This window comes from Mustela nivalis, assembly GCF_964662115.1.
Source record: "Mustela nivalis genome assembly, chromosome: 7".
Classification (NCBI taxonomy): domain Eukaryota; kingdom Metazoa; phylum Chordata; class Mammalia; order Carnivora; family Mustelidae; genus Mustela; species Mustela nivalis.
This window is the reverse complement of record NC_139026.1, coordinates 13,883,959-13,897,981: the sequence shown is the minus strand read 5'-3', so window position 1 is coordinate 13,897,981 and position 14,023 is coordinate 13,883,959. Positions and strand designations below refer to the sequence as shown.

Here is a 14,023-nt window from a genome sequence, read left to right as displayed (position 1 = left end):
GTGTTTCTAAATACGTCTAGATATTCCCACCCTGTTACCCTTCTTTGCCTCTGTGAATCATTTTAACTTATCTTAATACTTAGCTCAGACTACCAGGAAGCTTTTCCAGGACACCCTCGCTGTGACCCTCTTTTACAGCCTCTCAGGATCTGATGCTTACTCTAACTGCAACGTGGTACGGTAGTGTTTTACTGTTCTGGCTCTCTTAGTGGACTCTGAGCTCTTTAAAGACAAAGTCTGTGTCTTTCATCACTGTATTTTTACCACTTGGCAGAATGGTGGCCATCGAGGAGGTACCTAAAAAATATTTGTTAAGAGATTATGTGTTGAAAAAAGTAAATAGAGGAGAAAATAAGAAAAATAAAGCAAACAAGTGAAATCTTCCAGGTTAAACCCCAAAACTTAGATTTCCAACCTTCGTTTGGCTATGTGAACACAGGAAGCAGCTACCAAGGTAGGAGACAATGAGTCAGCACTTGCAAGAACTCAAATGCACCACCTAAGAAGCATGTGTGCTGTGGGGTAACTTACTGTGTGTGGATGAGCACATGCTGTTTGAGGTCCTGTCTCCGCATAAACAACTTGTCACAGTAATCACACTTGAGATTCTTCTCACCCGTGTGAATAACCATGTGGGACTCTAGGTGAGCCTTCTGGGTGAAAGACTTGTCACACAAAGTACATCTGTAGTTCTTCTGACCTGCACATTAACCCAAATTGTCATGCTGTGAATAAAATAATCACTAGCATTCTCCAGACAGACAGACACAAGTATGGGTATGTGGCAGAGGCAGGAATGAAACGGAACTGATAACTGGAACATCACTCTCTAGGGCTATCTACCTAGAACCAGTCAGAGAAAATGAATTTATATTCTGCGAAACTAATAAATCTGACCTCCTTCTAGGACCACTTACCTGATTATTATATGGTTTTTTTTTTTTTTTTTTTTTTTACTATTTATAGCTGACACATATGAAATCTGGAAAGAAATTACTTATAATTCTAGCAACCAACCTAACCCAATGATGTTTAAAAAAACCTCATGAATTGTAACATCTGTGAATAGACAAACATACTTTTGCAACCTACAGTTTTCTTTATTAAAACATATGACCTCATAAACTAGAGGTGAAATAAAATCCTTCTAAGAATGCAGAAATAAGGGGCACTTGGGTGGCTCAATGGGTTAAAGCCTCTGCCTTTGGCTCAGGTCAAGGTCCGAGGGTCCTGGGATCGAGCCCTGCATCGGGCTCTCTGCTCAGCGGGGAGACTGTTTCCTCCTCTCTCTCTCTCTCTCTGCCTGCCTCTCTGCCTATGTGTGATCTCTGTCAAATAAATAAAATCTTAAAAAAAAAAAAAAAAAAAAAAAAAAGAATGCAGAAATAAGATTACTATAAGTCAGGGATTGGTCAACCTTTTGTAAAGTTTAGTCTGTATCTGGAGCTTTGTGGGTCATATAGTCTCCATCATGACCACACAGTCTTAAATGCAAAAGGACAAGGCAGAATTTTACTTTCAAAGATTTGGGGAACCAATGACCCAGCCAAGAAAACCAAGATGTCATCAGTTATTTTGTTGTATTTAAAAAATCTGTGCTAAAAGAAAGGGGTTGGTTTACCTGGAGTTTAGTGAATGGAAACTCAAAATGCAAAATTTGGCAGTGTTGACTAGACAATATTCACAGGAAAAAAAACTGGCTCTGGCCACTGACTAGGAATAAGGTCTATGCAACGCTCAGAGTGTTTCTACAGAATTCCCTTTGCTTTCAGTCCAAACATGCATCAACTTCCTGATGAAGTCCATTTTCCCAGTCACCTTCAAACTATGGTGGGGGCACTTGGAAGGTGAAATATCGTTAATAATGGGAGCTAACATTGAGGAAGCACAATTATCCCACCAAGATCTATCACCCAATGAAGTCCTGCTGTCAGCCACACTCTTACGTGTTAACTGCACCTACAAGACTAGCTAGCTGCAATTTACTACCCCAATTTCTAATTGTTGTGAAATTCCATTTTGATGGTCTAATATAACTTACCTGTATGTATCTTGAGGTGAGTCCGCAGGTTGCTGGGATCACTAAAAGCCTTGCTACAGAAATCACACTTGTGGGGCTTCATACCCATGTGACCCATAAAGTGGACATGAAGTTTGGAAGGAGAGATAAAAGCCTGGGGGCACATTGAGCACTTCCACTTCCTTTCTTTGCTGTGGCTTGGCCCATGGCTGCTGCTGTGGCCCTGGCTATGAAGATGGTTATGGATGTGGCTGGTAAGGTGAGCTTTGAACTCTGTATAGGAATTGCACTCCTTGCCACAGTTACAGAGGTGCACATCTGGGTGTTCGGGAACACCTTCAAAAAAAAAATTACTCAATGTCTCCTCGTACTTAAATTTTAAAACTCGTTCTTGATATTAATAATGTTGCTTACAATTCTCCATTCTACCAAAATTTCCATCTTGCCCACTACTTGTAAAACCGAATGCCTTGTTTAATACTCTATTCCCAGCATCATCTCATATAGCCTGCTGGGCACAAAGGAAGCACTTGTACATAACGGATTATAATACATCTTTCCTAGGCAAAAAAACTTTCATTAAAAATTTTTGTAGTATAAACTCTAATAAAACATTGCTTGTCATCATGACTCAGTGCAAAGAAAAAGACTATGAAGGTTAAATCAGTTAAAGGACCTTCTTTTCTTTATTAACTTAAGTTACAATGATACTGGCCTCAAAAAAGCAGCCTCAGGAAATTTCAAATACTCCAAATCAAAACCTTAACACAGAAGTTCCTTTCATACAAATACTGCTGGATTGATAACATTCAGCTTGTGAAGAACCTCACAGATTTTAACACTTCTAACATAGGGGTAATACCCTGCTTTTATAAATACAAATGTATGTGATTTGCTTCAGCTAACATATAAATCATTACCAAAACTACTTCTGGTCCTTGGTGTTTTTATTATGCTAAATTCAGGAGAAACAAGTCTTATAGTAACTTACCCATCTGCTGAGCATAATCCCGGCTATAGTAAAAAAGCAGTTCATTTTCAGGAGGGATATCTTGTGAGGTGCAGAAATAGATTTTTCCGTCATGGGGATAAGCCACCAAATTCTGCTCTTCCCGGTTCCTAAGTTATCACATTTAATAGATCAAGCATACTAATTTTGGAATATATAATAAACATATCATATCCCTAAGCAAAATTCTTTATGAAAACCTGGAACTATTTTCTTTGGATCATTTTTCTAATTCCCTATTCTATCAGGAGGGACACAGAAAACAGAATTCTTACTTCTGTCCATCAACTGATTGCCCTTTATAGTCAGAAACACCTACAGTGTTTCTGCAGTAAGAAAATTAAATAAAATTACGTTTTAAAAGAGCAACAGCACAAAGACACAGAGAGAGCTAGCTGAACGAAGAGTTCACTGCAACAACAGCCAAGGGTTGACTAACGGCAGATATAAAGAGCAGGTACCTACTTGCAAATTCAGGATGACTGTATTATTCCTTATTGTGCTGGTAGGTTGAATAAACTATTTCATTTAAAAAAAGGATAGCTTCTTCTGTTTGGGTTGATTATATAATCACTATTAGTTAACAACTACTGAAGTGAAGAAGATAAAAAGCCTTAGTCCTGAACATGTGTTTAGACATCAGTATAATCTGGAATTTGGGGCTCTTCCCTATTCTATGCAAAGCTTCCCACTGAAAAACATCCAAATCTTAACCATCTCTTCATCCCAGACTACTCTTACCTGGCTTTGCGCACAAACATCATCCAATTACATTCATTTTCGTCAGTTGTAATGATGCAGAATTCTAGGACACCGTTGTGGTAGATCTGCCAACAGAAGGCAAACATACATGTCAAAGGAACTGACAAGCAACACAAAGTGCTACTGAATTTCGGCTACAACAATCCCATTTACTCTGCAGTAGGCCTCTGCTTTCCTCATCAGGGTGGAACTCGACGGCTACTGTCTGAAAGGCGTGCTCCCTGTCATTTCACCGGGCCCCCATCTCCAGCAAGGTAATAAAGACCACTGGAGACCACTAGTGAGTGCTCAAGGTATAGATACAATGACCTTGCTGTTCATTATTCACACTTTGGCTGGACTGGAAAAATCAAACAAAAACAACCTATTTGACTTCATCACCTACCACATGGTGACAAGGAGCTGACTAAGACATTAAGGTCATAGAACCATCTCTTCTCAGTCTTTTTCCAGTGGACCTAGTGTTCTTCTGTATTCTTTTTCGATACCAAAATTAATGTCCCCAATGCTGGCAGCACCTTACCTTTCCAATGTTCGCAAGACCCACTTTCCTCTCATTTCAGTTTTGCAGGTATTGTTCCCAATCTATTGACTACAAGTGATTCTATAACTATGTTAAAGGAGTATCTGTTTACATCAAAACCCTGCATTTCCAGGATTCCAGTAGAAAATGAAAGAAATGATCCAGGGCTCCTAGGTGGCTCAGTTAGCCAAGCATCTGCTTTCAGCTCAGGTCATGATCCCAAGGACCTGGGATATAGCCCCAAATCTGGCTCCCCGCTCAGCAGGGAGGGAATCTGGTTCTCCCTCTCCCTGACTGCAATCACTTGCTCTCTCAAAAATAAATGAAATCATTAAAAGAAAAGAAAACTAGAGAAATGCTCTTAGCTTCCAATTCTAGAACTGTTTCCCAAGCTAACTATTTGAGGGATGTTTTAGTTGATTACAAAGTAAGACTTTCATCATATAAACAAATCCCATGCCCTCAGCTGCCTCAAGTAATTAAAATGAAGAATCACTGGATTATTTAACAACTGGAGGACTATAAACAGTTTATTTTCTAAATTCCATAGCTGGTGTTTTGCTAAATATTATAATTTGGCTACAAAGAACAGAAAGGATGGAACATTAAATAAGTGCCTGACAGGTGAATTGTGGCACCATACTTGTCTTGGCAAATTTTGCTTTTACGTCACTTTTAACTACCTCACTATAGTAAAAACATCCAAAAGTCACAGAAAAGCTTCATGAACACTGACCTTCCAGATATGGTTGACTGCCTTGTCTGTCCATTCCGCTACTTCCATGGAGTGGCTCTGTTGGCCAATGAGAGGCCCAAAGCAAGTCCGCACAGGAATGGTTTCTCCAGTCCACACACCTATCAGTGAAAAGATACCAACTGCCCAATCAATGATTTCAACATCTAACAAGATACATAAGAGAGAGTGGCTTAGTTCATGTAAAGAATGTTATCTTTAGGGAACAACTCCAGATACTCCAGCACTCCTGTAAGGTAGCTAAGTCTTATGGGTTCTATCCTATAAATATGGAAAATGTAATGAGCAGATTAAATGTGGCTCAGAAGAAATATGCAGAGTAAGAAGCAGTATCAGAAATCCCTAAACCCAGTGTTATACACAAGGAACCAAACCAAGTCCCTCCAAGTGTTACTTTGGAATTAATACATAAAAAAAGACTAGAGGACATTACTCAATTATAAAAACATAAAGCAATTACTACAAAAAGAATCAAACTTATACAATGATCTGTGCTTAAAGCACTGCTCGATGTTATCTAAGCTGTTTTAACATTTTCAACTGACTCATGCCCAAACTACAGCTAAAAAAATGAACCTAGCTTGATACTTTCGAAGAAATGGACAGTAATTCAAAAACTATTTTTTAGATTTATTTTTATTTGACAGAGAGAGACAGGCAGAGAGATAATAAAGTAGGGGGAACGAGAGAGGGAAAAGGGAGCCCGATGCAGGGCTAATCCCAGGACCCAAGGGCCACGACCCAAGCCAAAGGCAGATGCCTAACAACTGAGCCACCCAGGCACCCCTCAAAAACCATTTTAAATTCAAATATGGGTAACGAAACTCTGGCAGTCTGTATTTCTTATTCCTTTTTCCTAAGGAATATTAGACAATCTTTGAACATTCAATCTGACAAAAAGTTATCAGTGATGAATTTACCATGTTTTATAAAAGAAACTTAAGTATTAAGGAATGTTTTGTCACAATTGTTAAAGAATGATACAGCCAAGAATAAAAGTCTTCAGACTCAGGCCACAATTCTTTCCTGTATTCAATTCTGATTCTAAGAAAGAGGAACTTTCTCAAGAAACTTTCAACTTGATTTACTGTTATCACTGGACAAACATTCCTAGAAAGAAAAATCTTAAGAAGTCAAGTAAATTGACTTCCAAATCAACCAAATAATGACTAAATTATACATATCCACTTTTACAACCCTATCCTACAAAAGAAGAGAACTGACAGGGTTTTATGGTTCCCAGATTCTTACCAACTTCTGCTCCCACAACTGATTGGCGGAGAACAAGCTGCTTGGGGAGAGAAAGCCTTGCTCTGCTCTCTATTGGAGTGTCGGGAACAAAAGTCACTGGTCCGTGATCAGGGCAGTCTGAGGGATAAGCTCGGTCACAGAGAGTGCACCCTATGGATAGGAAATTTGAAAGACAAAAATGGGGTTATTTCAAGCAGACTGGTACCACCTACTTTCTTATTTAAATGCTAATTACTAAACTATAACCAGTAAAAAGCAAAGGTCTAGTAAAAATACTCTGATCCGGGGCATCTGGGTAGCTCAGTTGGTTAAGCATCTGCATTCAGCTCAGGTCATGATCCTGGGGTCCCCACATGAGGCTCCATACTCAGCCGGAAGTCTGCCTCTCCCTCTGCTCCTCCTCCTCCTCATTCTCTCTAATAAATAAATGAAATCTTAAAAAAATACTCTGATCAAACAATCACTTTCTTACACCAAGCTACATAACCCACTCTTACATCTCTCTCCAGTAAGATCTGATTTTTTTTTTTTAAATCTCATAGAACAATTTTACTATTTAGTCCATAGAGACTAAAAGGAAACACTATATTAATTTAAGATAAAAGTACATTGTTTCTTACCTAAAGTAGACACATTAGATAGATAATATCTTTAGATCTGATATCTAAAGTCCCAGGATTCCAATTCTACCAAACTATGTGAGGAAACTGGAGTTGAAACGCCATCACGCAAAGCCACAACATAGATGATAACATAGATCAACGGAGGCAGAGACACTGTTTGCTTTTGCTTCACTATAAACAAACTGGTCACCCAGGTTTTGAGGAGATTCTTGGGACCAAAAAAAAAAAAAAACCCAAACCAAACCAAAACAAAAAAACACCCCAACCAAAAAAATGCTCTTAGGGACAGTAGGTAGAATCACATTCTTGCAGACATGTTTGCTTAAATTTCTTACTGTATGTTCTTTTTGCACTGTCAGAAAGGGTGCTGCTCTCTACGGTTACTGTTAACTTCACTTTTCCAAGCTCATGAGTGTCTTTCTCCATAAATCTTGTGCTCTATCACTGCTAGGGAACAGTACACGTGACCTATCAGTCACTGGTTATGTACAGACTTTCCAAATTAGTCCACAAAATAGTTGTGAGTACATCAACCGCAGAACCACAGCCATCTAAGTATTTTTCCCCCTAAGCAATTGTTAAACATTTCTCCTTAAATGACATAAAATAGCAGTTTTCATATTTAGGCAAAGCAGAAATAATACCTTACTTCAACTATTGACTAAAAATTCTTTGAAGATCAGATTAGAGATCACCTATACTTGGTGAGAGCTGATTCTCCAGTGCTCTTAACAAGAAACCAGGCTAAATCTCCAAAGGAGATTCAGGTTTCATAGTGCAAAAAAAAAATACTTGGAGGTTTCTCTGAAAATACACAAATGGTCAATGAGAATATGTAGAGGTTTGACATCATTGTCACTAGGGAAATGCTAACACCATGAGATGCTACTTCCCACCCACTCCACGGCCAATAAGACAGCTATAACAGAAAGTGTTCAGAAGATGTGGAGAAACTGGAAAACACACACACTGATGCTGGGAATTCAAAATGGTCCAACTACTTCAGAAAACAGTCTGGCAGTTCCTCAAAAAGTTAAACACGGAGCAATTCCACTCCTAAATATACATCTAAAAGACTTAAAAACATATTCATACAAAAACTTGTAAATGAACGTTCATGGCAGCATTATTCATGATAGGCACCAGGAGAAACAACCAAACGTTCATGAATGAAAGGTGGATAAACAAAATGTGGTCCAGTCACATGACAGACCATTATTCAACCCGAAAGAGGAATGAAGGACTGATACCTGCCGTGACATGAATGAGCAGAACAACATTATGCTAAGGGAAGGAAGGCACACAAAGCCACATGTCGTATGCTTCCATTATATGAAGTGTCCAGAATAGGTGAATCTATATAATGTCGATTAGTGGTTACTGAGGATGGTTGTGGGGAGGGAGGGGGTTAGAAGGGTGGGAATGACGAACGGCTCCTAGCGGAGCATACTTACCCGGTGATGAAAACATTTTGGAGTTAGGCAGTGGTGCTGCTTGCACAATCTTGTCAATATACTAAAAACCACTAAGTTGTATAATTTAAAATGTATATGGGAATTATATTTCATTTCCTCGTTTTTAAGATTTATGTATTTGAGAGAGACAGGGAGCGAGCATGAGCAGAGAGAGGGAGAAGCAGACTCCCTACTGAGGAGGAAGCGCAATGCGGGGCTCGATCCCAGAACCCCAAGATCATGACCTGAGCTGAAGGCAGATGCTTAACTGACTGAGCCACCAGGCACACCAGCATAGCTCATTTTTAAAGAAACACACAAAGGAGCAAGAGGTTCCACATGCCCACTTAAAAAAGAATCAATAGACTTATTTAGGACACCTCGTCTGCTAAGAGAAAGAGCCTACATTAATCACATTCCCAAATTATGATATTTTAAAATTATAATTTCCAATAATCTTTCAAAGATTAGCACAGTTTTCCTCATTGCTTGGCTCCTGAGGCACCAGAAGCTTTGTCCTACTCCTCTGACCCTCCTGTTCAGTCTACATTGGAAGTTCTTCCTCCACCACTGTCTTGGCATCCCCAGCCTTCCTACATTCCACTCCTACTAGGAGATCATTCCACCCCACATCCATGGCTGTAAGTAATGTTTTATTTATTAACATTTCTTTGTTTGAGAGAGAGAGAGTGTGAGAAATAGCATGAGAAGGGAGAAGGTCAGAGGGAGAAGCAGCCTCCCCATGGAGCTGGGAGCCCCATGCAGGACTCGATCTCGGGACTCCAGGATCATGACCTGAGCTAAAGGCAGTTGCTTAACCAACTGAGCCACCGAGGAGCCCATAAATAACGTTTTAATACTCAGGATCCCTGAATATTTGCAGACAGATCTCTGTGCTCCATATTAAAATCTCAGTAAACATCTCTCCTGGGTATTTTATACACTGAAATCAGTATGTCGGAAACCAGACTCAACATCACTCCTCAAAAACAAAAAAAAAGGCGGTCCTCCTCCACCATTATCCTAAGGAGTGGTACCACTATGCACCTAGTTTCCCATGCCAGAAACCAGGGTTATCTCCTTAAGCAATCTCTCCCCCAACTTCAACCCATCGGCAAGCTCTACAAAGTTCTTCGTAAATATTCCCCACTTTCCTCATCATCATTACCTCTACTCTAGGTTAGAAAATCACCTTTCACTGAAATTACGGCATCCTATTCCTTACCTGTCTACTCGCCTCATGCTGCAGAGAGCCCCCATCCCAAATCTCAGTCCTTAAGACCTTTGACTGGTCTTAGAAGACCCTTTGTATTCTGGCTCCTACTTCTTTCTCATCACCCCCATATTATGCTTCAGCAATTTTGAACCACACAAAATTCTTTTAGTTCTAGGCACTTACGGGTGCCAGCTCCTGTCTGGGACACTGTTCTTGATACTCAGCTGCCAACATCTTTCCTGCCCTTCAGGTCTGTGCTAACACATGCACAGCCTCCCCTAGTAAGTCTTCTCTAGTCCCTCCATGGCCTGGTCGGATGCTCCCCCCGGGCTCTTTGAGACCTCGCACTTAATCCCCTCTTCCCACTTACCAGACTAGATTGCAACAGCTTGTTTACCAGCCTATGCTTCCCATCAGACTATAATCTCTTTAAAGGCATGTGTTGTCTCTTACACACTGTTTTCCACACTGCATCTAGCACAGAGGCTGGCACAGAGTAAGCCCTCCACACTTTTCCTGCACCAATGAAGCATGTGGTGACACCAACAAATGAACAGTTTTTACACTGCTTTCTGTTATTGTTGTCCCACGGAGAAAAACTTCTACGTGCCCAACTACAGTAATTTATATGCATTCTGAACAAAAATAAAAATTGCATTTGTATCTTCCTACATTTTTCCATGGGAATAAAAAAAGTACACATGATCTAATAAATTTGTCTTACATTGGAAAAAACACATAGCATGACACATAGACAATATCTCACTGAAGTTTACTTCTATAATAACTAAAGTTATTATATCTACTTCTGAAACCCAGGGAAATATCTTGAATACTATTGGGCTAACCTTATCTGTAAAATACAGAAGGAAACGACTATGGTTTCCTTACTTCAGAATACTGTAAGAACCAACAAAATGCTTATATGTCATTTGGCTTATCTGAGGAAAAGGCACATTAATATAAAGAACAATACACAAAGAAAAATTCCAATATCTAGTCACTTTCTATACTCCCTTAATGTCTGACTTTGTGATTAAATCTGTTAGAGACGTTGGCCCTATGTACCAATATTTCCAAAAGAAAAAGGCTAAACACACTCACAAATTGTAAACAAGGTTGCCATATTTTCCTTGTTTGAATTGGAGTCTTCCATTTGCAGTGAAGGTGGTACAAAAGAAAGACTGTCTGAAGATACATCTACATGACCTGTCCCCATAGCAACCTCCTGGGTGATGGAGGAGACAGCCACAGGTTCTAGGCTTAGGCCAACTTCGTGAAGGGAAACAGATTCTAGGGAGGCGAGGTTGTGTGAGGTAGAGAGTGCCACGCTTACAGAGTTGGTGCTCATGGCCACGGTGTGAATGGAGTCACTGAGGGCACTGTCAGACATCCCGTTGACCCGACTTGCAATATGGTCTGTCTCCATGACCACAGGGAGCTCTAGGCCATTCCCATGAATGGGTATCACACCACCATGTCCTACAGTGTCTGCTGCAAGGTTGTTGCTCACAGAATCTACAGACAGAGGTTCGTGACTTCTGGAGCCATTTGGGATTTGGGAATGCTCGCCTGCGACACCATCCATTGTAAGTTCTTCTGCCATTCCATCTGTAGAGATTGGGCTGGTAACCCTAGAGACGTTCTCCATAGTGATTGTTGTGTCCAAGGCCACCTCATGGCCATCACTGGGGTGAAGACTTTGGGCACCATGTGTGTTCACAGAGCGAGAGTCTATTGAAACAATCCCTGGTTCTAATCCAACATTTCCATTGGACTGATAGGGATCTAGAGCTGAAGCGTTATTGGCAATAGATAATGCTGTATTACCATCAACATTTATAGAGTTAGGGTGGATATACTGAGGAGGTGGTCTGTCAGCTAAATAAGACAAAATGCCTGAGAAAAGGAGAAGATGAGATATCACTTGTTAGTACATTGTTAAATATAAGGAATTCCAAATGCTAGAAACCATATTCCTTACAAATTTAACTAAATCTCTTAACTACTTTGTTGGTTTAACTGATATACTTTATAAAAATAGCAACATAAGTAGACCATAAAATAATCTTCTAGCTCCTTATTTGGTTAAACTGATATATATATACTTTATAAATAGCAACATACACATATCATAATTCAAGTTTTCCCTGTGAAACTGAGAAACTGTAAAAGATTAACTATGTTCCTTTGAAGTCACTGGAAATTAAGCATTTAAATGATGCCTTTAAAATACACATAGTTGGAATTCCTGAGACCCAAGGAGCTATATTTGTTCTATCAAAGTTAAAAAGTAAAATGATTTAAAAGCAGGTCTTCCACATGAAAAATTTAATTAAGAAAATTTAAATATAACCTAGTTTTAAGTTATTAAACTATCATAGCACATTAGATTCTATTCAAAACAAAAGTCACAACTGAATCTGCTTTATTAAAACCAAAAGAAATAGATGAACACATGGGCTTATCAGGATGTGGTGAAATGGTACTTGCTGCATTGCCAGCAGGAGTTTAAGTTACTAAAACCTCTTTGGAACGCATATGTATAAAGAATTCCAAAAATACTCATATGCTCTTGTACAAGAAATTCCACTTAGGATAATCCTGCCTAAATGCATTTTATAGATATTATATACAAAGTCATTCCTACAATAGTAACAAGAACCTAGAAAAACCAAAGTGTCCAACAAGAAAGATTGATATATAAATAAACCATGGAATATCCAATCAGTAGAATGTGATGCAGCAGTAAAAAGAGTAATTATGGAAACCATGCAGCAGTTATGGAAAATAACTACATAAAAATATGAAGTGGAGAAAGGTAAAGATATACAATCATATAGACAGTATAGTCTTAATTATGAAAAATAGTAAAAATTCTATACACCAAGATAAAAGGCAGGAAGGAAGTACACCAAAAAGATAGATGAAGGGACTATGAGTGGTTCTCTATTTGCTAAATTTTGTAAAATAAATATACACTTAGAATAAAAAGTCAGTAAGCTTAAAAAAAAAAAAACTTTAATTTATAATAAACAATGACACTAGCAGGACATGTGGTTGACAAGAATTACAACTGCAGAATTATAAATATTGAACCTAGGAAATACTGGAAGAAAAAGGAGAAAAAAAATTTCTTTATGTGCCATTAAGAAATTAAGTCTAGTCAAACTGCTATATTAAGAATGTGTTATCTGTACATTCTAAGAGGAAAGGTACAAAAATCTATGTATTTTTACCCACCTAGAGATTAATATCCAATAGTGACAAACAGAAAAAAGTGTTATTCAAGTCTTCAAGTAGGAAGGTTAAGAGGAGGCTCTATTCTTTCTTCTAATGGCCCAAATAACCATAATACTTACCAGGTAGAATAGTTCTGAAGTAACTGCTCTCCAGGTGGGGGTAAGGTGGCGGAGGTAGGGTGTAGTTTCTTTCAGGCAACCCGCACATCACCCCTCGATCCCCGATACCCATTGGGAGCATCAGAGATAAAGCAGAAGGTAAAGAGCTCAGGGAGGGACCCAGGTTTGGAATTGCCACTGGCAGACCTACAAAATATTTTTTTCTCAATTAAAAGAAGGTAAGTACTTAAAAACTCTCTCTATAATCACTAAAGTCTTAGGAAGGTTTCTGCATATGGGGGGAAAAAATCTAACTGAATAGCCCTTTATATCCCCAGACAGTATTATTCAAACATCCACAAATATGTCTTTTTTTTTTTTTAAGATTTTATTGATTTATTTGACAGACAGAGATCACAAGTAGTCAGAGAGGCAGGCAGAGAGAGAGAGAGGGAAGCAGGCTTCCTGCTGAGCAGAGAGCCCAATGTGGGGCTCAATCCCAGAACCCTGGGATCATGACCTGAGCCGAAGGCAGAGGCCTTAATCCACTGAGCCACCCAGGAGCCCTGATATTGTGAATTTTTTTTACTTTTTTACATTTACCATTTTATATGGTGAGAATGTTTTACTTTTTAAAAATTCATAGATATGTTTATACTTAGAAGTTAAATCCCAAACTGTATAAATATACTTTCACACAGTCTTTTGTACATGTGTTGTATTTTGTGATTAAAAAAATTTAAACTTTAGATTACATCTACCTTGGATTATACGTGCAAAGTGTAGAAGTGACTCTTACCATGCCTAAGTATAATGATGAAGACTCACTAACTTGAGCAGTGTTGATCTGCATTATTTTTGCCTGTGGCACTTTTTTTTAATATGCTTTTCCTCCATAATAAGAGTGTTCACTAAAACGAATGCCTAAGATTCCTTTTGATAATGCCTCATTAATCGAGTAAGTTAAATATTAAAATTTTTTAAAATTTCTTTTATGGACACTGAAAGGAATATGGAGACCTAGTTTAGATGAATTTATTTAGCGCTGCATTTAGCAATTAAGCAGGTAG

General features: G+C 38.8%; 1 protein-coding gene across 3 annotated transcripts in view; it reads right to left on the bottom strand.

Annotated features, from left to right (window-relative positions):
• The window catches only part of PRDM4 (PR/SET domain 4), a 28,315-nt gene that overhangs the window by 8,224 nt on the left and 6,068 nt on the right, over window positions 1-14,023 (bottom strand). For 2 of the 3 annotated variants that reach the window (XM_082740553.1, XM_082740552.1), the window contains exons 4-11: window positions 12,975-13,160; window positions 10,717-11,511; window positions 6,320-6,469; window positions 5,051-5,169; window positions 3,771-3,856; window positions 3,012-3,139; window positions 2,042-2,356; window positions 532-700 (exon numbers count right to left, since the gene is read on the bottom strand). In XM_082740553.1, coding sequence (XP_082596679.1) covers window positions 532-700; window positions 2,042-2,356; window positions 3,012-3,139; window positions 3,771-3,856; window positions 5,051-5,169; window positions 6,320-6,469; window positions 10,717-11,511; window positions 12,975-13,160 — 1,948 coding nt within the window. The remainder of the gene's footprint in view (window positions 1-531; window positions 701-2,041; window positions 2,357-3,011; window positions 3,140-3,770; window positions 3,857-5,050; window positions 5,170-6,319; window positions 6,470-10,716; window positions 11,512-12,974; window positions 13,161-14,023) is intronic. The other variant, XM_082740554.1, reaches the window with a different exon arrangement.